Raw genomic sequence first — 26,473 nt, 5'->3', positions numbered from 1 at the left:
ATGTGCCTTCATGATCTCAGCCATATTTACCAGGTGCCATTCCTCATCTCAGTGACTCTTACTCTTGGCAGAATAGCCTCACAGGCATTAGCCTAAAACTCCACCAAGTGCTTTACGATCTACCCATAAATTATAGCTCAAGAGGGTTCTTGTGTGGCATTCAGTAAAAGTAGTGCCGTACGCAGGTCCCACTGTGTGGAAGCAGTTACCTGAAGCATCTATCTTCAATGTGCTTCAGTCCAAATGTGTTTAAACTGTTAGAGGAGGAGCTGGGCGGCGGTTAAGGTTGGAGTTTGTGAGTCTATTAACACATCCATCTGTTGTCTTACATAGCATTCGGTGTACGTGTGTTGTTGTGTCTGGTCATAGTTGATCTTGGCTAGACTACTTAAGCCCCACTAGCCTTTAATAATCTCATTCCCAAGATGCATCATCTAGGTCAGGAGCCTCCATCCCGTCTATGACTACAGTACATACAGAGCACAGAGACAGGTATATGATGATGAAAAAAAAAAGGTTTTCAATGAAGGAAAAACAGGATACAGAAGTTCAACCGAGGTGGCCACAGACAACAAGCACCCAGACCATACAAATGTTCTTTTGCACAGTTGAAATAAAATAGTATTAAAAGTATTTGATTTTTTCTGGGCTTAGCCTTGATAGTCTTTTTACAATTTGCCAACTTCACAGAGAAAAATCAATAACATAATATAATGGTGCTTCAAACTGAAGTTAGGGTCAGGGTTACGTTTTTGTTTTTGCAAAGCGATGTATTCTGCCACATGTTTTATATACATTTATATATTGGTCAGAGGGACAGGATTTTAATGGACAGACACCTTGGGGGCGGGACAATCAATTAAAATGATATAAAAATGGTTAATCCATTTAGTTAGTCACGAACCAAATTGGTCCTGTGAGCCACTAGTTTGTGTTCGCATGTGTGTAGCCTTTTGTATGAGAATAATTATTATTTTATATTATATTATAGTATAGTATATCACATTACATTATATTATATTATAATATAGTGTATTATATTATGTTCCTTGCAGTAGTTGTTTCTATTTCACAGTCACTCCATTTATGATGCATTTATGTGCAGTTTCTGACTGCTGATGTAAAACACCATGATGTCTGTCCAAGAGCCTGTTGTCAAATCTGAACCAATATTTGTAAAGTATCAAAGTATTTTTTTCCAAGATGCACACAATAATGGAAACAGAAAGAAGAGATAACATGCCAGGATGTGTTTTTGTTTATGTTGCTCAACGATAGCAAGGGCTTCAGCTGCTGCATGTGTCAGCTGATGATTCACTGCGAGGCTGTAATCATGAAGCCGTATTTACTCACTGTGCGCTTCACTGTGGTGAGGCTGGTTTACAAAATATTTGAGCGTTGCCTTCTGTCACACTTGACACTCCTAACAGCTAATTGTCAGCTTTCCCCTCGATGCTGTCTCTATTGATGGTATTCATCTAAACCTTATGTCTGCTATAAAAACAGTACCAGAGGAGCTCTGAGTGGGTTGGGTTTGATTTAGTGAACGTCTGACAAACGTGGCCGGGGCTGCTGACATGTACGTGTCATATTGAAGATTACAGCTCAGCTCCAAGCTCAAAGAGTGACTGCTGTGGATAAGTATTAGCATTTTTTAATTTTCTTACTGTTTGTTTATTGAATCAATATCTCCACCATGGGACAAATTAAGAAAATATTGAAATCCAAAGCATCTTTAACTGTCCTTTCCTACAGTCGCTGTCCCCCCTGCCATAACTCCGTGGCTCAACTAGACCACATGCTCCCACTTTTGGGAACCACTGTGAACCCTTTATGATCCAGTATTTAATTTTTATTTTCTTAAAGCAGCGCAAATGTTTAAAATCCTGTCAGCTTCCACCATTGGTGGCACTATTTACATGTTTCTCTTTTCCCTCTATCCCTATTTTCAGTGTCAGTTTCTGCTTCCTTACCCATGCTGCCTCTCTGCTCTCATATGTTTTTTTCTCACCAACCTCCCCTTTCCATCCATCAAACTATCTCTGTCTTCATCTTTCCTGTTTGAAGCTGCTAATTGGCCTATCTGGCTCTCCTGCAGGGCAGCAGAGGAAATGATTGAGAGCTATTTAAATAATTATGTTTTTTTTTTGCCATGTTCAAAAATACAAACAAGAATAAATCCTCTGTCACTGCGTCTCTTTTTTGTTTAGATTTAAAAGCAGCAGACATGTTGTTAGTGTTAGCAAAAATGTGGATGGACAAATAAATAATTATTGGTTCAAAACAAATGGAGAAAAGAGGAAGAAGGAAGATTTTGTTTTCCTGTCAGGACAATGTCTCCCAGATTGAACGAAACAATGAGTCCATTCACAGCCACAGCAGCAACAGCCTGGCATTTTATTCTGATGAGTGAACTGGACGGCGAGCGTCCACCCAAAATCCACCAACACTGGAATGAGATCTCTAAACAGTGGCTTTTTGGTTTGGACATTGTTGGTTTTGTGTCTCATTGGTTTTTATTTAGAGATTGTCTGTTGATATGAGCATCACTGAATATGAAGAACCACAGTGTCCCTCAGATTGAATGAGAGAATTCATATTTATACATATATTTGAAAATCTCTTAATGGCAATTATTATATTATTATAAGATAAACAAGTACTTGTCGAATGTTATTGGTTTTTGTAAAGTAATGCTTAGGGGGAAAAATAGATTTTTAGATTATTCGCTTCTCTGAAAATCATATGCAGTGTCACATGGGATGTAATTATTATACAGAAGTAAATAGTCCCTCTATTGATTTATTATTATTATTATTATTATTATTGTTATTATTTTACATGATGATAATATTGTTAACTGATACGTTCACATCAATTGCTGATATTCTTTCTTTTGTAATTAATTATGAATCCATGCATTTATGTAAATGGTGCTGTGTAAAAAAATAAATATAAAATAATAATAGTAGAAATTGTTTTTTGTGTCCAATCTCAAACAAAGACATTGCTATGTGGAATTGAGTTTGTTCCAAAATGTGTGCGTGGGTTTCATGTTAAAAGGAATTGTTTTCTGATTGTAAAGGAGTGGAGCTGTGAATATATATATAGAGTTTGGCCTTTGATTGATTGCTGACCTGTGACCCCTGCCTCCAGTCTTTTCAACTCTGTGACTGATAAAGATGGGATTTGTTTCATATCTGTTGTGATTTCCATTGTTGATCCCCATCTTTTCTCTCTCTTCGGTCAGGATTGCCAGGGTTTTCCAGCATGTTTGGGAAGAAGAAGAAACGGCTGGAGATCTCAGCTCCGTCCAACTTTGAACACCGGGTCCACACGGGCTTCGACCCACGAGAGCAGAAGTTCACAGGGCTGCCGCAGCAATGGCAGAGCCTTCTGGCCGACACTGCCAACCGCCCCAAGCCCATGGTGGACCCCTCCTACATCACCCCCATCCAGCTGGCACCAATGAAGGTAGAGTGTGAATGGGCGGAGGTTAGAGGCCTCGGCACAGGGCAAAGTAGTTTTCACTCAGTAGCAGTTTTCACTTCATTTCCAGCTTCATGTCACAAATTTCTATTTTTTGAAAATGCTTTATTCTTTCATCGTTTGTCTTAAAATAAATCTCTGTTGCTGTTTTGACTTTACTGCTACTGTCTGTCACATCCTGTCTTTCCTCACTGTCACCAGACCATTAAACAAGGTTTCAATTTTACATTTAAATTTGAACTACAATACCAAAGAAATATAGTCCTTTTAATGATAATATATTGAGCATTATAAAAGAACAATTTGTAGTTATCACAATATAATTGTGGTTCCTAGAACATACTACATTTTAATCCAGTGTTGTTTGGTATTACATATACAAAGACAATGTTAAATGTGAAGTTTATCACACTGGTAGCTGTAACCTTTTCGGCATAATATTTAAAATATTTAATTGTAACCCTTAAATTCTTCTTATTATCCTTAAAACTATAAAATAAATATATACAGTTAGGACCCAAACAGAGGATAGTGAGGTTAGCCACTATTTCTGAAAAAAAAAAAAAAAGAAGTAATAAAAATAACTTCTGCCCCCTGCTGGTCAGAAACTGCCTCAGGCTGCTTTAACTTTTTCATAAATATTGCTATGACAAAAACACTTTAGCACAAGTTTTCAATGTGTGTTTCAATTTTTCTTTTCTCTCCTTGCCTTCCTTGACTGTGCTGTTGTGTGTCCTCCTGTCTCCCAACCTTCCGAGTGTCTCCTCTGATGTGTTGTTGTTCATCGATTCACTTAAAAAAAAAAAAAAAAAAGACAAAACCGCAGACAAAGATATAGTGAACGATTCATAACTGGGACTCACATTTGGCCTTGTTGTGACTCCTTTATATTTGACCTCCTTCAGGCCTCACTGGTCTTTGACAGTGTCACCGTTAAAAATCGTGACATTTTATTTTTTTCCATTGTCTGTGGTCCCATTTTGCTTGTGTGACCCATATTCAAACCTCTCTATTGAAAACTGCTTTTCAGGTATCAGGTATTGGTTACAACACCAGCATACTACATATCAAATATAGAATAAAATATCCAATGCATTTGTTGCATCGATACTCGAGCTTAATTATAATACCACAACAATTGGATGTCTTTTAGTACATCACCGACAGTGACCTTCAATTATTACATATACTGTATGTAGAGAGACGTCCTCGACAGCCTTGTAACAGAGAACAGCAATATGCCACAGGAGATATCTCTGAAGAGGGGGAAACAGGAAAATAATTCTCTTACTCTCTTCACAGATATCTCCCAAGATTGTGCGGTCGTCTGAAACGCCGTTGCCCAAAGTATGACATTCTCTTCTGTTCTGTTTTTTAAACCCCTCCCTCCATTTTTCACCATCCATTGGTCACACCGCTCCTCCCCCTGTCCCTCCCCTCACTTCTAACTTGGCATCTTTCCTCCAGTGCCTGCCGTCAAACACTCAGGTGGAAGTGATGTGTCAGCAGGAGCAGGGAGAAACACCCGCGACACATTGCCACTACCCCATTGCTTCACCGAGTCTTTTCTTAGTGCTCATCTCTCGCCCGATCTCCTTTTTGTTTCATTCGCATGAGCCTCTTGAAAAAAGACGTGATTAGCCGTAGCAGCATGTTCCCCTCGTCTCCCCCCTTCGCCACGGAGCAACATTGATAATGATAATGATGATAATAATCCACAATTATTGTAATGATGATGGTGATGATGATGGGTGCTGAGGTCTGAAGTGCATGTTGCCATGACAGCTGATTCGCCTCTGCTGCAGGCCACACCAAAAATAGGTCATAACCGGCTTCTACCCTGTTGGAAGTGTTGGAGCCATGTCTATTTACTTCAACCAGACCCTTCCTCTCCTCTCTCTCTTTCTTTCCCCTTCTCTCCTTTGTCAAAATTGTTATTGAATGGAATGATTTCAATTTAATTGTGAGATTGAAAAAGTCTACTGAACCTAGTTTACCTTTAGTAAATTCTATTCACTGCAAAGTCTATTGGGAAAATAATATAATTTACTATCCCAGTTTTATGAAGGATGTTTCGGGTGCTATTTTAAATGACAAATGTCCTAACAGGGGTCTGTAAAGGTACTGCAAGGGGGTTGTAAGATAGTTATAGTAAGCTATAGTAAATAATTCTAAAAGATGATATCTAATTCATCTTTTAGAATTATTTACTATATATATATATATATATATAAACACTCAATCTCTTCTTATTAATATCAACATTTTGTACATGTCTTCTTATTAAGAGATTGGATGCAAGCGTTAAATGCTGTAAATTTTACAAGTTTAGTTTTTGCTTATTCATCCTGACGCTTGCCCTTGAGTTTCTGTTATTAAATTTATAAGCGCACGTAAGAAATTATACACAGAGCTCGCCAACACTTACATCTACAAACTTAATAAAGTTTTACGGCTTTTTATGTGTTGATAAAATTTAAGATTTCAGAAAGAATAAGATATTTTTGTCAAATTTCAACACAGTACATTTTCAGAATCAAAGAATGAAGTACCATTGACTACAAATCCTCTTTTCAAGATACAATAAAATAAATTATTTAATTAATTAAAAGTTCCAGAACAACTGACAAACCACTGCACCAAAAGTTTTTTTTTTTTTTTTTTTTTTGGTGTCCGGTTTAAACTTTAAACATGCTAATAATCTAAAAGAAGTACGACCCGTGTGTGTGTTTGTACTCGTGTGTGTCGGAGATGCTACCTGTCAGAGTGGGTTGGATCGTAGCGTCTTCCTGATATTTTCTATCTGGTTTCCCTGACACTTGACTGACACAAGGCTTCTTTTGCTTGGCAGATTCCACTAGCTTATTCTCCAGTGTGTGTGTTTGTGTGTGTGTTTGTTTTAATGCGCCCTTCAGGAAGACATTCAGTAGATGATTCCTTGTCATGAGTACTTGTTAAAGGTCAACTTGATAGATACATTTTTATTGGTCCTGCTCTTGTCTGTGTTTGGACATGTATACTGAACAGTATGTATTTATTTACAGGTCCTGCAGCTTTGTTGTCAGTATATCTTAAAAACTCTGATCTAATCCAGTAACTTTCTGCTGCCTTCAAGGACTAACTGTATATAAAACCTCGGCATTAAACAGTGCACACATTAAATGTGGTCTGTTTATACAAATGCACGAGCAGGAGAGCTGTTCAAAAATATCCCCCCTTTCACGTCATGGCTTCGTGTTTCATTTCTTTGATTGGTTTGATGTTGACATTAATTGTATGCACGCGTGTGAATGTGCGTGCGTGCGAGTGTACGTACAGTACACGTGTGGGTGGTGTGGGGTGAGCGGTTGTGTGATGCAAGGTTATTTATGTCTTAATGTGTTGCATTAATTAGCGCCAGCAGGGGCAGTGTTGTTGCTATTAATGGTAGTCTCATGTTGCATCTTGACTTTGACTCCACAATCCTCCGACTCCTGCGGAGCTGGAGAGGTAATTTACAGAGTGTGTGTGTTTGTGTGTGTCAGCCTGTATACTGCATGTATAGCATGCATGTTGGCAACAGACCTGCTAATGCTGTCTCCTTGTTCCTACTTGCTCATGTTTCCTCAGCTCATATTAGATGTCTGCGTTCTTGTAAACGAGAAACAAAATGACCTGTGTAGGACGCTGAGATGCAACGTCAAAGATGGAGAACTAGGAGAATATTCTCTCATTTCCCCTCAGCTGAGTTGAAAAGGATGCTTTCTCTTTCTGATATACATCTTATGGGATTAAAATCTTCAGATTGACCTTGGGATGTTAACATCAGTCAACATCAAAATTACTCTCCTCTCTTATATTTGACAGATCTGAGCTCCTTTCATTAAATGCAGGTGTTAGGTGGACTTGTGTGGATCAAGGAGTTAATAATGTGATATTTATTATGGTCTAAAGTGAAATACTCATAATTAATATTCCTCCCCTGAGTGGAACTAAAGTTATCTTCTCCTCCTTTTGTCTCATTTATTTTCAATGTCATACCAAATAGCTCTGTGGCATATGTTTTCCAAAAAATAAAAATAAAAACCTCTTTATCTGTAGAATCTATCAATATGACTAACTTCCTATTATTTCATTTCATGTTAATAAAGATAAAAATAATAAGAGGTTTCCAATAATTGGAAAAATCCCAAGTTATTTGATTATTTTATATCTTAATATATTTAAAATTTACATATAAACCTATATAGATATGTTTGAATACATTTTGAATATAAATTCAAATTAACATAACGTATAAGCGTAGTAGTATTTAGATTTGCATGTATAGGTTCTACACCCTTTGGCCAATATTATTCTGCAGTACTTTTTTTTTTTATAGAAAATTAGCTTTTTTTCTTGTCTTTCCTTCTCCTTTTATTTTCCATTTAATGTTCCCCAAATGTACTGCTGACAACCTCCACAGTCTATGCCTACCTAAAGTGTAGGTGGAGAGAACTGTGCCGATATTTTTGAGCTCAACATCTCCCTGCTGTCGAACCCATTATAGCTTTACTGAAAATATATCTGTCTTACTGTGCATCACGTTAGGAAAAGGTCTAAAGTATTTCAATTGATTCATTTTAAACTTTATCCGTCAAAGTTAAAGTGAGTCTGGGATGGATGTGCTACAGAGGAACTACATTGATTTGTGTACATTGTATAAATATTTTATTTAAAACTAACTGTTAACTATTCAGTTGAACATATTTATTATATAATAAATTTGTCAGGTAATGATTTCTAAACTGTGCTACGTGTACCACTGGTGGTAGTTGGCACCCTCCAGTGGTTGTATGGGAGTCTGATTCCATGCTCATATGATCTTGAATTGGTGAGTTTTTTGTTGTTGTTGTTGTTTTGCTGTGAGATGTGGTTGCATGACATCTTAGTCTTGAAGGTTTTTTTCCCACCTTAACAACCTTTTAGTTGTTAATTTAAAATTAGCAACAGTGTAACAACCTTTTAGTTGTTAATTTAAAAAAAGTAAAGTAAGTAAGTAAAAACATATTGAACTACATTTACTTTTATGCATTTAGCAGATGCTAACTGCATCTGTAACTGCATCAGTACATGCAAACCTAACGAAGGGTCTCTGATCATGTAAAGCCTCATTAGATGTTTCAAGGACAGTTTGCTCGGAGGTTTGCTGATTTTTGACCCTAATGTATCTCAGAGGAAACAATGTGTGGTAACTGTCTGCATAGACACAGAACAGAAGCAGTGGAATTTCAGTTCCCAGAAATGTTCCTGACAAACGGCGTGATAATTGCTGTAGCAGAACTAAAAATGTCAGTGGGTCAGTTTTAGCAGAGTTTCTGAAGCCCCTGCTAGCTGAGGGGCAGATGGCTGAGGTGGAAACACGATCACTGGACTTTCCCAGACGGTGTGTGCTGAAGCTCCTAAGTTGCTGTCATTGAAGCCTGGCTGCGGCTGCAGGCGGGCAGGAAGGCTAAAGCTACTGTACTGACTATGATGGGTGGGCGTGGAGCTGCAGGGAACAGGGCCAGAGAGAGCAGGAGAGCAGAGGAGCCGCCGAGGCCAGAGCTGGGGCAGTTGGTGGAGGCAGTGGCATTTGACTCCCAGACGATTCATAAACAGCTACAGGTGGGACAGTCGACAGTTTCTGTTTGTCATGAGCCAAGGCTGCGGGCTGCTCTGCTGTGTCTGCAGATTTGTCTCCTCAACAGGTCCGAGCTCCGGCTGCTGGCAGCTCTCAGTGAAACAACACACAGTACATACACCGGTTGTGTCAGATTGAAGTCAGATTGTAACGACTACAAACGTTCAGCTTTTTCTTTTTCTGTTTTGTGCTGACTCAGCAGGGATCAGGTGTTGTGTAGGTCAACGTCCTGTTTAAAATCCACTTGATATTTCTGTCACATATTTGACACAGCACCGTGACGTTCAACAAATTCCTGCCGACAGTCAGCGAGCAGGTTGTTTTATCGTGTTTCTTAAACAAGGGCAGCTTTGTGCCCTGAGCGCAGCATGGCAGAGTTATTTTTGTAGCTTTGCCGGGGTTTGCTGCATGTGTACATATGGAGACGGAGCTAGAGTTTCTGATAAGACAGGGTCACCCAGTCATTGCACCAGGGGCAGAAAGCACTTGCATGTGTTTTTATAGATTATGGTAGTGAGGTGCTGATGACTCTGTCATGTAGGCAGACGGCTGCTAATTTGAGGAGGTATTTAATTTCTGTATGTGTTAATGATATTGGTGAAGCTCCACGACAGTTGAATGTCTATGGAGAAAGTACATTTCAATTAAAGATTTATATAATTATTCATGATAAATATGTAAAACTTCAAGAAAAGTTCATCCCTTTCTGCACTGCAGGAGTTTCCATCCATGACAGTTGTAGTAATCCACTGCACCTTGACTTAAGGTGTTGACACAGTTTTCTAAGCCCTAGTAAAACATCCAGGTTTTATGTCTGAGTCAGTGGTTTATCACTGATATTTAGTCACAGTGAAGCTATAGCTGTTAGCTATATATAGCGCAGAGGTCTGCTGTTTTTAGAAGCTCTAATTTTGCATTCTTTTTATTACTGCAGCCGACTGGGTCAATTTCCAATTGGTAAATATTATCACCCAGGAACATCCTGGCACCTTGAACAGAAAGTTGTTATATAATATAGATTTAAACATTTTAATCTTTAATCTTGTTGTGGGTAAAATGGGCGTGTTTGATGTAATATCCCAATTCCTTAAACCATTAAAATAAACCACGGAATAAACCTTTTAAACTTGGAATGAAATCAGTTTTTGTAGAATTAGTTCTCAGATAATTTATTGAAACCGTAAAAATATAATTATAAATTATGATTAATATTTAGACAGATTTGATTGATACTGAAAAAATAATCTAACTCGTTTGCAGAATATAAGACATGCATTAATCCCAACTGCGTAGGATGGGTTTTACTAGGACGTTAAAATGAATGGATTGCAGCCAAACATGATTTTAACAAAAAGTATTATGCAGACTCTGTCATGGTTTGGGGCTGCATTCTAGCTTGTTTGCAGGGCACATTTCTCATCCGATGTCATTTGTGGATCGTGCAGGTTATTGCTTAGAAATGTGCTGAGTGTCCTGTGCTGCTGGTGAACTGTCAAATGACTGTGAAAATCATTGAGCCTCTTAATAAAAAAAAAAAAAAAATCAAGTTAGATGACAGGATCGATGGGACTTTGGGTTCAGGTTTAATCAGAATCAGACTCGGGGTTTGTTACGTTCCGTCTTCTATTGATCGTCAACGAAATTGGTGGGAGCAGAAATAGAGCTGAGGTAAAATAACTCCTGAATGATGTGTGTCGGCAGACTGGGAGCGTGCACACTCACGTGCACTCACATTTAGAGGGAGCATCTGTCTCCTCTGGCACTGAACTACGGTGGACGGCTTTGATTTAGACCTCTCTCATTCCTTTCTCCCCCTCTGCTTTCTAACTCTGTCTTTTCTTACTGCTGCCATTCAGAGTGGCACTCTTTCACAAATAACCTCTCATGGAGCCTCCAATTCAGAGCCACAGTTGGTGGCGGGGGCAGGATTTTGGCTTTTAGTCTGGTGTGCTTATAGAATGCGAAGGCAGCTCAAAATGTCTTGGCTAGCGGAGACAGGCATTCTTCAGTTTTTTTGTTGGAGATTTTCTTTTAGTCAGATGTAAATTTAAACAGAAAATGATTATATTTTAATGCAGGAATATGATAGTCCATTCATATTCCTGCATTAAAATATAATCATTTTCTGTACTCAAAGATAGCTAATACTGTAATTATAAATACACCTTCTTCTTATACTTTACTTCTGTATGTAAAGACTGAAGACTGTGTTTTTAGTGGCTCTGTTGTTAGTTAGTTAGTTAGTTAGTTAGTTAGTTAGTTAAACAACATTTACTGTCTCTGTTTGTCAGCCAGGCAAACCTTCACAAACGTTGCTATGTTAATTGGAAGAGTAGGATTATAGGGACCCCGTCAGGACAAAGTAACAAACTACAACTTTTTGGACCATGCGCTCCTTTCTTAGCGGATCAATAATAAATTAAATGATTTTTAACCCCTATGTCATCATTACAACAAATTAGGTCGGTAGCATTAATCACATAATTAAGCATTGATCATTGTCAGTCAGTGTTGGTAAAAACAGTGGGTGTATTTCTACCTATATATAGTGATGCTATAGATACAGGTTAAGATGTCCTGGTCTTATGAGTAGACTGGTACTTATTATTATTATTATTATTATTATTATTATTATTATTATTATTATTATACACATGTTGTGCCACACAGCTACATGCATTTCTTCAGCATCCTAACATATATTGTATAAACAAAGTTTGCTCAGTTTTAGTTTAGAGGATGGAACTCCATAACCTTACCACATCAGCACGACTGTTGTCTTCATTAACTAAGCAGTAAGATTCTTTCTTACTTTACTACCAAATGTAAAAATTACGCTGCAGCTGTTTCTTCTGAGCATGGTTTGTGAAACATGGCTGCTCCAGAAACATGGTAGCTTGGTCTATTATGAATAAATCAAACACAACAGTAGAGCAGTGTAATGACAGGGGAAATGGAGTAGAACGTATGTGTATTGATGAGGATGTTAGGCTTGTTGTGTTGTACGCCACCAGGGGCTGACAGCTCTTGGATTATTAAGCCCTGTGTAATTAATCTAAACTGGGCGTCTGTCTTTTTATCCGTCTTTCTGTTGACAAGGAGATAACTGGGGTACATTTAATTGATTTTCCTCTAGCTTTTTTTTTTTTTGGAGCAGGAGGGCGGGTTTTTTCTCTTTTCCTTAATAAGGTGAGAAAGTTTTTGGACAGTGACAGATTACTTGAATTTTCTCAGAGAGGAAGGAAGACTCCTTTACAAGAAATATCTGCCATTGATTTTGAATCAGCCTCAGTAAAAACAGCTATATATATCTGACTGTCTATGTAACAAAAGTAAATTCTAAAAAAAAAACACCACTAGAATTAATTTGTTTGGGCGAAAAATGTATGCACACAGATGATTTAATAATGCAAAAATTACTTACTGTAATATAGTCATGGTGGAGTCACTTATCGTACACTGTAAATAATGGCGTCATTTTACCCCTGTTAATGTTCAGATGATGGTTATTAGCTGCTGTTAACTAACAGGCAGCAGGATGGCCTGAGGAAACAGGTCAGCTTGAAGCCTTTAATCATGGAAATGCACAGAAAAAAAAACACTCCTTAAATAATTTGCACATGTTTTCTCAGACCAGATGTGTGGTTTGACTAATAACATGTCAAGAACTGACTGAAAGGTTCTGGCCAATCCTCAGCTCAAACACGGGTTGGGTCAACCTGCCAGCATGCGTTTTAATCTGAGGTCAGATAAGATTGGCTTTTAAGGGCAGGATTAATCACAGACCTGTGAAATACAACGTGTGCCTCATGCAGTAATATCACAGAGTCACTACTATACTTTATTTTTCTATTCTGTTTCAATTATTCTTTCTTCTCTATTTATATGAAACACAATTCCATGTATTTGTACTGACCACAGCATCAAACCACGTTTAAATAGCATTAAACGTTGTGGTTTGTTTAAAAAGATACTGACCAACAGAGAGCGCCAGAGCACAAGTCAAATTTGTCCTAGTGTTAATAAATGAATGCATACGTGTATAATAATAATCATAATGACAATCCTGGCCTCTTATCGAAGGAATTTCACTATAAACTAAACTTGTCTTTTGTTTGTACTGTTGGTGCATATATCAAATATTATATTTGTTTTGTAACTTGTATTTAAGGTCCAATTGTTTGCCATAAATTAGTGAATGATTTAACTGGTGTAAATTCAAGGATTAATATTATAGAGCAGTATAGTAAAGTATAGTAACTATTTTATATATTGGTTTTTATAACCAAACCGATTTTTATCCTAATTTTATTGTATTTATACAATCTTTGTCCAACAGAGGGAGACAGAGGATAGGAATTATTTGCTATGCAGTGTGCATTCCCACTCGAATGGACTGAATTGATAATCCTGTACAGTGTCAACATCAGAGATGAGGCCGATGTAGATCAGTGATAATCCACGTCGCTCCATTTATCACCGTGACTGATGGACGTTTCGTTTCATGCAAACATCACCTTGAGTGCTCGCTGCTCCACCAGCTGCAGTAGTCGTCTCATTTCATCAGCAATTAGCGGGTGGTGTTTTGTACCTAGTGGTGCAGTTAGAAAAGTGTTGTGTGGTGCTTCTGTTGCTGTTTTTTTAGGGCTTTTCAATGTTATTACTCTCAGATGGCACTGAATGAGCTTCTGTTAACAAACTGGTCACTGATGCAGAAGAACACTGCACCTTAGCTGCAGCACCGTCAGCAGGAGTTATCAGCTGTGGATCAGAACTTAGACTGGTTGTATGAGAAGGTTGGAGGACACGAGAACTAACACTATATTTGAATTCATATCTGCAAATGTATTTATTAAATAACTGAGGATTGCTGGGAAATAGAAGAAGAAGTGGAATGTTGTCAGGAATTAGCCGCTGGTTCTTAATGTTTGCTTTAAATACTGAAGGGGATAAATGATGCAAGAGTGCGAGACAAGAGGGGGAGACATAGGAGCATAATGAACCCACTTAAAACTTTTGCACAGCAGTGTACTGTATGTGTGTGTTGAGTGTGTACTCGTTCTCTGCAGTGTCGTGACAGAAACGTTACAAGTATAATAACTTGTGCAGAGAAAGTACAGGAAATCTGTTTCAGAAATACAAATACAATACAAAACAGCCCTTTTCTTGATTTTGCTGCTAGCACTTTCAATGCTATGCAATGTTTTATGTTGTTTCAGCACAGGGAAGAACACAGAGGTGGAGCCTGATGTAGGCGGAATGCTGCAGTTTGTGTGCTGCGTTGCAGTGAGTGAGAGTGAGGATGTTGTAGGTGATGTGCTACCATGTGTGACAAAAGACACCCGAGAGGGTGGAGTTACACCTGCCACTGGTGTTCTGCATTGCTGTGTGTGTGTGTGTGTGTGTGTGTGTGTAAATGAATTACTACAAAAGCTCCTGCCTGCCCCTCCCATCATTATATCCACCTAGTTGTACAATGTCAAAGTATGTGAAGAAAAAAAAGATTTTTTACTACAGTTTTTTTTTTTTTTTTTAGTTTACTGGTTTTCATTTTCTCAAATAACCAGTTTAAAACCTTCTGATCCCAGCTCAGACCACACTCACTGGTCATAGTGTGAATTATTGTTTTGTTTTCACCCTCATCACCGCTCAGTCCCCCCGCGGCCCCAAAGTTGTCCCAGGACCCTGCTGGCCAGTGAAGCGCAGCGTTCGAGTCAGGGTTCTCCCTAGGAGTCACAGGAAGGGCAGGCTCATTAATTATCTCTCCTTCTCCTCCCCTCTCCATTCTCCCATCACACTCTCCCTTCATTACCAGCAAGGTTAATCCCCCCTTATCTCCCAGTGAGCCTCATTTTTCACGGCTGCCGTTCCACGTCTCTCCCTCTTTCTCTCTCTCTCTCAGTCCTCCACCACTCTCTCTCCTCTCCGTGATACTTCTACTGCTGCCGCTCCTCTGTTTCTCATTGTTTTCTGCTGTTGCTGTTAATCACCCCAGATCCTCTCCTGTTTTCCACTCCTCTTCTTGCGTCTCCTCCTTTCTCGTCTCCTCTGCTGTGCTTACCTTGAACTGGCCATGGTGAGTGGAGAGAGTAGATCTATTACAGCTTATCACTAAAGGACAGGCCAACGCAGCACACCGGTGAAATATGGCTGCTGTCAGAGCCGCCGCTGAACACAACCTGTGCACAAGGCTCACAGAGCAGTAAGGACAGGAGTGGGAGGGGAGTAAGGGACTAGGGTGGGGGGCATGGGAGCCAGTATCAACCCTTTAATTCAAGTTAATGTTGAGATTTCCAGACCTGATGCTGGGCTGCTTGACAGTGATTTGACACACAATTAACCTTTTCTCCGTTTCCCCTCTGCACCCTCGTCACCTCTTTGGTTTTCAATCACCACCCCCACCCTCCCTCCAGGTCTATTTTTATGTGTCACCTGTCTCTCACCCTGACACAGTCTTATTGATTACGGTGCAAAAAGATTTGATGATGTTTAATCAGATAACCAATAGAATTCACTCTGATTCCCCAAGTAACACAATGTGACAAATTCACATCGTCACAAGACGAGGAGGAGAATGGATCCAGATACAGTAGCGATCTTGTGATGTTTTTTTTTTTTTATTCGAGTCCACTTCATGCACTGTAACATCCGTCCACGGCATGATCCATGTCTTCTCCTGCCGGCCTGTTTAAAGACCAGTGCCTTCTGCAGCAGCCAGTCTTAACTCACTGCTTTTATAGACCATTTCACCTTGGGTTCCAGATCATGGCAGCAAACAGCCAGTGGCTCTCAAACAGCGTGGAGCGAGTGAAGTGTTAAAGAGTGGGTGAGACGAAGAGGAGGCAGTAAATGAAAGAAGTCACCTTCGTCACTGCTCAGCTGTGTTCCGACGAAAACTTCTAACAAGTACATGTTGCAGGTTTGAAAAGAAAATGTAATGGAGACATTACAATGTAGGAAGTTGCCGTAACCATGGTTACCTGCAGAATCTAAGCCATTGTTGTCAGAATGATTGTACTGTAGAAATTAGTCAGGACCCTGTTAGTGCAATAACCTGATATATATAGATGTACAATTATGTACCACATATATACAGAGAAGCAGCTAACATGTCGGTCAGTGAACCAGTCTAGATCCACGGCTGTGTCAACACCGTGTTTGCTCTGTGTCGATGATAATCCCGGCTTTTCGGAGTCTCTGCCTCAGCACATGTGACACAGACAAACTGAAGCGGTGGACGAGTGTGACAGCTGTGTGATGGACAACGGGGCGTAAGCGTTTGACAAATGCTCTGTGAGAAGTCGCCGACGTGACAGTGTGACGACTAAAGAGCAGTTCAGCACCTCCAGACATGGGACAGCGCTCTGTGGTGTAGCAAATCAAACAGGTGAACAGTAGAATAGAAGCAGCTCAGGTGCTACAGTACAAGCCGTCGTCGATGCTCCCCGCCTCACTGGGCAATAACACATCTGTCTCTGAGTGTTGTTGTATTAGTATTGGTTCAGATGGGTTGCTCTGTGGAATTTAGTTGTTTTCCTCACTGTTTTCGGCAGGTGCTAGGCTTTGAGGATCAGGTTTATTTGGATGCTTGGATGGAGATTACGATTGATAGCAACAAAAAATGTGTTTAAATGTCAGTTTGAATCATTCTCTGTCTTCAAACCGTGACTCTGTGATGGACTGGTGACCTCCTAATGTCATCCCTGACCATCCCAGTGTGACCACCAGTAGCATAAATCAGCAGCAGATACATGACGTAATGACTGAATCAATCAAATGAATATACTTTGTAAATTATCTTTTCATTATTTTTCGCACATTTGGCATGGAACAAACCCACAAAAATGGCAAGCATGTGATGTTGACTGATGATAGAAGGAAGGAGGAGGCAGGAGATAAAAATATAATACAGATGTTGACAGGATTTATATTTGAAGTTCTTGGCTGTAAAGCATGAAGAGCACCTCTGCAGCACCATCACTACAAAACCAAAATAAATCTCTTGTTTGATCATGACAAAAAAAGAGATTATGTAAGAGTTTAAAATTCAAGTAATCCCCAGAGCTCTCCCTCCTCTCAGGAGTCACGCCACACATTCCCATTGTTTAATTGCAGTCCCTCTTGTCATGTCAAAGAGGGAGAGGAGATAAAAGCCGTGGGTCTGGCCCGGCTCGTGACACTGCTTTCATGTCTCTCTCTGTGTGGAGGTTGTAAGCCTTATAGTCCATATCAAAACAATCCAAATAATAAACATAACAAATGTGCACACACACATTAACACACCACGTGTACACAAGATTGTAAATCTAAGAGTAGTACTGCGCCATTTCCAGTGACTCACGACACAGTGCAAAAGGCTTAACATGAGGTGGGAGGGGATAAACAGCTCCCCTGATGTTCAGGCTGCTTCTCTGCTTTGAAAACAGATGGGAGCTGGAACAGTAACGCTTCCCCGCTCTCCTCCACATCTTCTGTTTGTGTGTATAAGGGCACTCTCATGTGCTATTGCAAGTCAGAGGCGGAAACCTCAAGATTATTAATGTTTTCTGATACGCCCACTGAAATTAAGGATAATCTGTTGCGGGGGAAGTGGGGTGAGAATTAGCTGGTTTTATCCAGCAGCACTGGAGTTCCACAGAACATCTTCTGTTATCAAGCTGCATCATGACTTGTTTTTTGCTTATCTATTTTAAGAGTTGGACAACTATTAAAATACATTTCAATCTTAAAGGTGTAGTTGGTAGTTTTTCACTGATATCAGTAACACCTGTCAAAAATATTAAAACTGCAAAGGTCATACTTCTAACATTTTGGAGGGTGGGCTAACTGGTTAAAGGGTTGTAACATATGACCATAAAGGTAGGAATATGTACATTGGAAACTAAACTTAACTTTAGAAACCATTGCCATATATAATGATTCAGCTTTAAAATTAATTCGTCATTGTGTTGAGTTTCCAGCCAGGATCGCTTTGAAAATAATTGTACTACAGCCAGAGTTTGTCAAAAACTTTCCAATCGTCAGACTTTGTTGCATATTGTTTGAAAATGTCCTTGTTTCTCTTACAGACCATAGTGCGAGGTAACAGACCACCCAAAGATGCATCCATTAACGGCCTGCTGGAGGAGTTTGATAACATCTCAGTGACGCGCTCAAACTCTCTACGCAAGGAGAGCCCGCCTGGTCCACATCAGGCTGGAGGCGCCTCGTCTAAACCCTCAGGCAGTGGTCATCCCAACGCTCCGGAGGAAAACGGATTTAACCACTACTACTCCCGCTACTCCTGTGACTTGGACACTTCCAGCAGCCGCTTCTCTCTGGATCCTAGTAAACCCAGCTTCTCCGTAGATGGGGAGTGGGCCGTGGGGAGGCATTATCGGTTCACCAAACAAAATGGACATTCACACCCCATACGCAGCCCTTTCTATCCGGACGCTATGCCTCAAAAGTCAGAGTACGGGAAACTGCCCCCGGACTACCACGCCTACCTGGAGAGCAAAGGGCGCTCAGGTGACGAGGTGGCCTCCACTGTGGGCAGTGGGGTAGGTTCCAGTGGATACTATAGGGCCTCTGTGGGAGGCTCGTCCAGCCAGGACTACCGGGACACTTCTGTTGGCACACCGTCACGTGCCTCGCTACACAGTGAGCAGATTAACTACCCGGACAGCGAGTGGAGCTACGGCGGCCTACGGGACGATTACGACAAGAGACCCAAGAGTTCTTATGTGGCACACACAAGCCCAACACCAGCTATTAGGCAGCGATCCCGATCAGGATCTGGGCTGCAAGAGCCAAATGTTCCCTATGCGGCCAGTGGGACATTCAAGAACCCTCCTCCGACCCATTCTTACAGCTCCTACACGTACCCTCGACTCTCCGAGAGCCTGGGTAACTCCCAGACCATGACAAAGGTAACACCACATGTTGTTTGCTTGACATTAAACGTCATCCTTCCTAATCCTAATATATAATATATATATATATATATATATATATATATATATATCAGCAGTAATGTATTAATCATGTATTTGACGCTGTAATTTTATGATGTTGCCTGACTAAGTTGCCGCTCACTGGCGCTGGTCACCTGTTTGTTCTCAAACGGTTTCAATGCTCCATTAGGTTCCTTATACAGAGTTGTGTACAGTTCTTCAATATCACGCTGTCACGCACACACACACACACAAACACAGAGAGTCCATGGAGCTGAGAGGAAAACTGGGTTTGCTGATGTAGATCCCAGGGTGCCGTGATGAAAAACCATTTAACCTGCATGCTTCAATAAATAGCCACTCAGAAAAAAATAGAATGCAAGAGAAGCAGGATTGGAAGTGATGCAGGAGAAGGTCATTTCATTTTCCCTTACCTTTATTATTGCCATTTGGAGTTGCTTTGCTTGATGTAGCACGTGTTTTTTTTTTTTATTCAAAAATGAACCCAAAACTAAATATAAGTGAAGTCTTAAAAAGACAAAAATGTTACTGGAGTCTTTTAGTGTGATATTCACACATTTGTTCTTATCACTGGAAATGTGGTTTAAATGAAGTGAGGCTGTAATGACTGCTGTATGTGGAGACACCTGGGTTTACAGTAGTATTAGTGGAAAATAAAATACCAGTCATGGGAGTCATGTGGCAGATTTAGAGTCTATTCTATTCTATACTATTCTTCTCAGCTCACGGACCCTGTAACAAACCCACCCAGCTATCCATCCTCTGCCTTTTCTTCCTGTTTCTTCATTCATCCTGCTCACACCACTGAGGTAAATCCTTCCTTTTTTTTCTCCCACTGTTGTTGGGAGCCAGTGGGGATGTAACAGTAGCTTCACTGCAGGCTTGGCCCCACGCACACACACACACACACACACAGAGAGAGAGGCAAACACACACTGCTTCTCTTCCATTTCCTTTTTGTTGCTTCTCCCTCTCTGTTTTGTGGCGAGCATGAGCTGGGTGCCGCAGCTCTCACTGACAAATTGATGTTGCGGCACTTTCCTTTTTCTGCAGCCTTAGCATAAAAACTGGCCGAACGATGTTCCACGGCGGAATTCAATTTCACAGTTGAGTTAGGTTGTTGATTACCCTGCCAAACTCAGATTAATGCACGTTTAACCAACATGGATCAGGAGACCCTTGGCTGACAGCCAGCCAGTGCTGGCCAATGATAGTGGGCCGGGAGGCTGGACCATCCCAGTGGAGACTCCTACCTTAGCGCACACACACACACACACACACACACACACACATACATACACCTGCCTTGAATGATTGATTAAACACACACAATGTAATTATACACCATTCTTACACATCACGACTCCACCTCCAAATCCTGTCTGTGCATAGTGTGTGTGTGTGGAAAGGAAACAAATGGAAAATAAATTGACTGTAGAATAAAAGAATGTTCTGGCTGAAGAGCAGAATCTGGAGCACGGACACAGAAGTAATCTGATGAAATTTCAATCCTAATGATTAGACTAAACATGTGTCATCAATGAAAATAAAGGCTATTCCTCAGAACAATTTGCAAATTGCTGGTCAAACAGACAACTAATTGTCATCATATATTTTTCCGATCATTTTCTCCGACCCAGTATCACAGTTACCAGTCTGCTCATCTGTATCCTGAGATTGCTTTTATGTTCATGTGTGAATGCATGAATTCCATGAGTCAAGTCTTTTAGCTGAGTCTTATGAATTGGCTTTTAATAGAGGTTTCTAATTTAAGCTCCGCAATCTGTACTTCAGCACAACTTTAATGGAGCTTAACATGAGACAGAGATCTTAGACAGGAGGTTTGTTGATGAATGGAGCACATTGAGGAGCTAATGATAAAGTATGACACTGGAGATGTGGACTGAACGGTCATTGTTATGATTGCTAAGGAACAGTGTAGCTGCACATTTTCGTATTCGATAGTGTTGGTTTGTGGGTGTGCATGGACATCCATCAATTTAATACAGTCACAAATACGATCAAAGAGTGAACAATGAATAGTGTTTTTCAATCTCAATTTATGATAAAAATATTTGACTTTCATTACAGGATGACAAATATTTAAAAAAAAAAAAATTTCTCCTCCAGGGAGATTATGAACGTCCATCACGTGACTGCAGCCCCCACGTTACAGGTGGGGAAACCTACCCCCGAGGGCCTATAAAGCTACCTCAGAGCCACACAAAGCCGCCCGGCTACCCTCCAGCACACCTGCCCTACCCGCCGCTCTTTCACCATTACAAGCCCTCGCCTTACCACCATCCCCCCTCACAGCCCAGCCCTCCGTACACCCCTCAGGTGCAGTATCCTCTCCAGGTTTCTGATGTAAAATAAAATAATAATGAGTCTTGTGGTAAGTCTATTATTAATAGAATATTCAGAGTCATAACTTGAGCTGTTTATTCAATTTCTTCAATTTGTTGTTTGGTGCTTAGAAATATTTTAATATCATAAGAATTCAAATATAAATACAGCACAAAAGTTATTGTATGTTTCCATTTAGGGGGCCTATTCGCAGCCTTCATCACCTTACATTCCCCCAGGGGCTTATCCTCCTCCATCCTGGGGGTCAAGCTCAGACACCCAACCCTCCAGAGTGTCCCACGAGCAATTCAGAGCTGCACTTCAACTGGTGGTCAACCCAGGTAGGGAAACAGGCGATAAATCTGGATTTATCCTCGATCTTCCAGATTGGTCCAGTTTCAGTTTTTCAGGGATTTGATTTCTACAACGTGTTTATATTTGGCGACAGGAGATCCTCGGGAATACCTGGACAGCTTCATAAAGATTGGTGAGGGCTCCACGGGCATTGTGTGTATCGCCAGCGAGAAACACAGTGGAAAGCAGGTGGCCGTGAAGAAGATGGACCTTCGGAAACAGCAGAGGAGGGAGCTGCTCTTTAATGAGGTGTGAGAAAACGACAGAGTAACTGCAGAGCACTGACATCAGCACTGTTCACGCTGCCAACATGCACAATGTTGTTGACATCTCTGTAGGTCACTTAGCACCTTATATTAGCATTTCATATGAAGCAGCACTACTCAACCTTACATCACAAATTTCCCCAGAAACATTTTTTTTTCTGTGAAAACTGTGAAACAGTTATTTAAGATGTCTGTGGTGCTTAATCATAATTTAAAAAATAAATATATTTTTTTTATCAGTTACTAGAGAGGTCACTCCCTATACTTGTGTTAAGTGATGACAAAAATAAATCATGCCATTATTAAATTTTATGGGAAGAAAAATGAGAATAAGCTTCTGTTCCATTTGATTTCTTTTGCACTGACACCATTTCCGTAATTAGAAAAGTGGAAGCCACTGAATAAATGCATGTATTTGTACAAACATGTAAGTGTGCACAGGCAACACAGATGTGAAGCTGCGGTTGATCACACAGGAACTAATCTGACTCCTGTAATCCTGTTATTTTCTGAATATAATCCTTTTATAGTTCTGCCAATGCAGGCTTTAATTAAAAAAAAAATGAAATAAATTCCATTAGAAATGTATTAAAATAATTGAATCCTTGCAGTATATCCTACTTGCTCAAAACAACTGTGCAGTGAAAGTGCAATTTCCACTGTGTGCTGTAGGTGGTGATCATGAGGGACTACCACCATGAGAACGTGGTGGACATGTACAACAGTTACCTGGTGGGAGACGAGCTGTGGGTCGTCATGGAGTTCTTGGAGGGCGGGGCGTTGACTGACATTGTGACTCACACCAGGTAATCATCGTGTTTAAAAGTTACTGAGATGTAAAGCATAACCATGATGTCAGTATCGAGGTACAAAAAGTTGTGATTCATGTTTTCCTAAATTGAATTTTCTGTCAGTGTTTCTTGAGTTTTGACACAGAAATGGATAACGCTGGAGTGGTTTGACTATTTTTATATTTATGTCTATGTCTTCTGGCATGGTACTCCGTGAGATTTAACTCCCAGCCACTGGTGAAGATTGTTTATTTGTCGATGCAGGTCTGAGCTGCTAGTAATCAAACTGAAGCACATTCTTCCACTTCCTGGGTTGATGTATGGATTCAGAGGGAATTGGCCAACGGTTCGTTACTCAGCCAGTGGTTTTAATAGTTTGAAGATTATTGTTCTCCAACTTTTCCCTAATTGCATTTCTGTTGTTGAGTGGTGTGCTTTTCCACCACCTCATTGTTTTAAGTTTACTTTGTGTCTGGTGTTTAATTACAGTCATTTGCGTGGAGTGTCAGCATTAGCACTGTGCAGTGTCGGCTGTTAATAACACGCTTTAGTGGAGCCTCCAACAGTTCCTTTACAGATTTCTGCCTCGTCCACGGTTCAGTGTAATGTCTAATGTAGAATCTGTATATAGAGTTGAATAAATAAGATGACATTGACTCATAATAGATTTTCATCTTCACATACTTGCAAATATCCCCCTCCAGGGCCCTCATTTAATATTGCACATTATATTAACATTCAGTGGGTTTTTTTCCTGGTAATTTCAGCTCCATTTGTCCAGGTAGAAGCTCGGTGCTATTTCTGTTTCAAGCCTTTTGTTGTGGAAATGAGTGTCTTCTGCATCGTGCAAGCTCCATCAGCTCGCTGGATTGTTGGCAACCAGAACACACACGATAACAAATATATACCTTTTTGGCACGTCGGCTATTGATAGCATTAATATACTATACTAACAATTTGCACACTCATCAAAACACAAAATAAATTAGCAGTAATGTTAATTAATAATTAGTAATTCTCCTCCACACAACCTTTAAGGCTCGTTTGATTGTTTTTACATCTGGGATTGAAAGAATTTTCGAGGAATGACAGAGTGTGTGTTCGGAAAGTGAACACACTCTCTGTCACGACTTAGCCAGTGGTTCTTCCAGAAGCAGAAGGCTCATCAATTCGTCGTGATTGTAAACGCACGCGTGTGTGACAATGAAATCTGCCGCAGTGTGAGGTGTGCAGGTTGATGTGAGTGTACGTGTGTGGCTGCGGGGGGGGGGGGGGGGGGGGGGGGCCTCACCACTACATAATGTATCTAAGTGGTTCCTCTGTTAGATGGAGGTGAATTAAAGTGACAAAAGTGAGCAAAATGTGTGTGTGTGTTTGCTGTACACACGTCAGAGTTTTCATTTCTTTATGTTCTGCAAAAGAAAGTGCCTCCATTTCTGCACACATACATGCAGGGCCAGCTGGGTGTAGATGTTAATGTTCAGTCAAGCTGGGAGTTCCTGTGAGAGCAGACACACTGCGTGGCCTTGTCTCTCCATATGGGACCCTCATGCTCGCTGTGCACATCAGAGCTCCAGTCGCTGCAGGCTACAGGAGGGGGGGGGGTGGAATTTTCAACCCGGATTTCTGCTTTTCATCAGTTGTGTTGCGTTGCACTGTCATCGCTTTAGGATGACAGCAACAGCCAAGTCGTTGACCAGATTGTGTGTTGTTTGTTTGATAATCAATTGTAATTTCTGTCTCCATGAGTGCAGGATATTTTTTTTTATATATATAATTTATTTTTGATTTATCATCTTTGAAAAAAACCTTGTACAATAGTGACATTTCCTTAATTATCACCTAACACTGGAAACACATCGAACAAAAATAAACATAAATATGAAAAGGGATAAAAAAATAAAGAACTAAGAAAATACGTACATGTAAAATATCAAAATAATAACTGATATTTTGAAACGTACACATGAAACATATGGAAATTTAGTGTGATTTGTGTAATCTCTTTTGTCACATTCTTGTGTGTATGTGTGTGTTTTTTCCTTCCAGGATGAATGAGGAGCAGATTGCTACAGTGTGTCTGTCAGTGCTGAGAGCTCTGTCCTACCTGCACATGCAGGGTGTCATCCACCGCGACATCAAGAGCGACTCCATTCTCCTGACTAGTGATGGAAGGGTAAGGGCTTATGCATGTATACTTAAGTAAAAAAAAAAATAATAAAAATTATTTGGAACAGCATTTTGAATAATAATAAGTTCACTGGGGGAAATAATAAGTCATCTTTCTTTTCTCACACCTACTGACCTCCCCGGTGACTCATCATCCATTTCAGCTGGTGCCGCTGTAATTGAATCCAGACTGATGTCTCCAAACGAGCTGAGAAGACATGATTAATCTAATTCATTTTGTTTAATTGAAGGATAATCAACCACTAATACAAGGATTAGTGTCTTACGTGGAAGCCCGTTATTACAACTGGACGGTCACTCTTTTTGACTTCAGACGCACAGGGACTGAACTGAAGCTGCCTCAGCTGGAGGTCAGGACTCCCACGTGAAACACCGTTGGTACTGAAGGCTCTGTGTTGTCTGTGTGGTTGCAGATCAAATTGTCAGACTTTGGCTTTTGTGCTCAAGTTTCCAAAGAGGTGCCCAAGAGGAAGTCTCTGGTTGGTACACCCTACTGGATGGCACCAGAGGTCATCTCCAGACTGCCTTACGGGACTGAGGTGAGGATCATTCACAGCCACACACTGATAGATATTTCTGGGTTAAGCTGTGGGGTAACAGATTACACAAAATTGAAGTAGAACAAAATATCTATTGTCATTCATTGTTCTCCTGATAATAAAATGTCTGTTGTGTGCACAGGTGGATATCTGGTCTTTGGGTATCATGGTGATTGAGATGGTGGATGGTGAGCCTCCATACTTTAATGAACCTCCACTGCAGGCCATGAGGAGAATACGAGACAACCTGCCTCCACGGCTAAAAGAATCACACAAGGTAGTTTTTACAAAATGTAATTTCAACAAAACATTTGTGTCTTCCTTCCTGTTTAACACTCCTGCAAATAAAGTTTCAAAAGATAAGTTTATGGCCAAAAATGGCTGACTGGTTGGATGGATGGATGGGTGGTTGATGGTTCCATGAAACCGACAAGAACAATACTCTGAATCTGAAGCAGCCCTGTAAAATACACGCATAAGTGATTCCTAAATGTGCATGTAGAGGTCGTAACAGGACAAAAGTTGAAGTGTCTCTCTATATCCTGTAGGTGTCCTCGGTGCTGCGATCCTTCCTGGACCGGATGCTGGTGAGGGAGCCCACACAGAGGGCCACAGCCCAGGAACTCCTTCAGCACCCCTTCCTCAAAATGTCCGGTCCTCCTTCCTGCATCGTCCCACTGATGAGACATTACCGCCACCGCTGACATTCTGTCCCTTTACAAGACTAAAAACACCTACATGGCTATTGTATACACACTACCAAGGTGGCACTGCCCTCACCAAGCTAAACACACCACCACATGGTGATGCCCCACTAACACTCACACCTGTAACTGTGTCGTAGATTAGTTTAAGGAATATCTAAGATAATACATAAAACACACACACACACACACACACA

At 40.4% G+C, this 26,473-nt stretch overlaps 1 protein-coding gene across 5 annotated transcripts in view; it reads left to right on the top strand.

Annotated features, from left to right (window-relative positions):
• The window catches only part of pak5 (p21 protein (Cdc42/Rac)-activated kinase 5), a 43,993-nt gene extending 17,520 nt beyond the window's left edge, over positions 1-26,473 (top strand). For 3 of the 5 annotated variants that reach the window (XM_025056921.1, XM_017033779.2, XM_017033782.2), the window contains 11 exons: positions 3,251-3,474; positions 4,792-4,836; positions 18,199-19,041; positions 21,217-21,426; positions 21,632-21,773; positions 21,881-22,035; positions 22,725-22,858; positions 24,893-25,019; positions 25,447-25,572; positions 25,715-25,849; positions 26,121-26,473. In XM_025056921.1, coding sequence (XP_024912689.1) covers positions 3,251-3,474; positions 4,792-4,836; positions 18,199-19,041; positions 21,217-21,426; positions 21,632-21,773; positions 21,881-22,035; positions 22,725-22,858; positions 24,893-25,019; positions 25,447-25,572; positions 25,715-25,849; positions 26,121-26,276 — 2,297 coding nt within the window. In that variant the 3' untranslated portion in view covers positions 26,277-26,473. The remainder of the gene's footprint in view (positions 1-3,250; positions 3,475-4,791; positions 4,837-18,198; positions 19,042-21,216; positions 21,427-21,631; positions 21,774-21,880; positions 22,036-22,724; positions 22,859-24,892; positions 25,020-25,446; positions 25,573-25,714; positions 25,850-26,120) is intronic. The other 2 variants (XM_025056922.1, XM_025056923.1) reach the window with 1 other exon arrangement.

The sequence above is a fragment of the Cynoglossus semilaevis genome, chromosome 7 (assembly GCF_000523025.1).
Source record: "Cynoglossus semilaevis isolate Cse_v1.0 chromosome 7, Cse_v1.0, whole genome shotgun sequence".
NCBI classification, from domain to species: domain Eukaryota; kingdom Metazoa; phylum Chordata; class Actinopteri; order Pleuronectiformes; family Cynoglossidae; genus Cynoglossus; species Cynoglossus semilaevis.
Note: the sequence above shows the minus strand (reverse complement) of the source record. Positions and strands in the feature narration are given on the sequence as shown.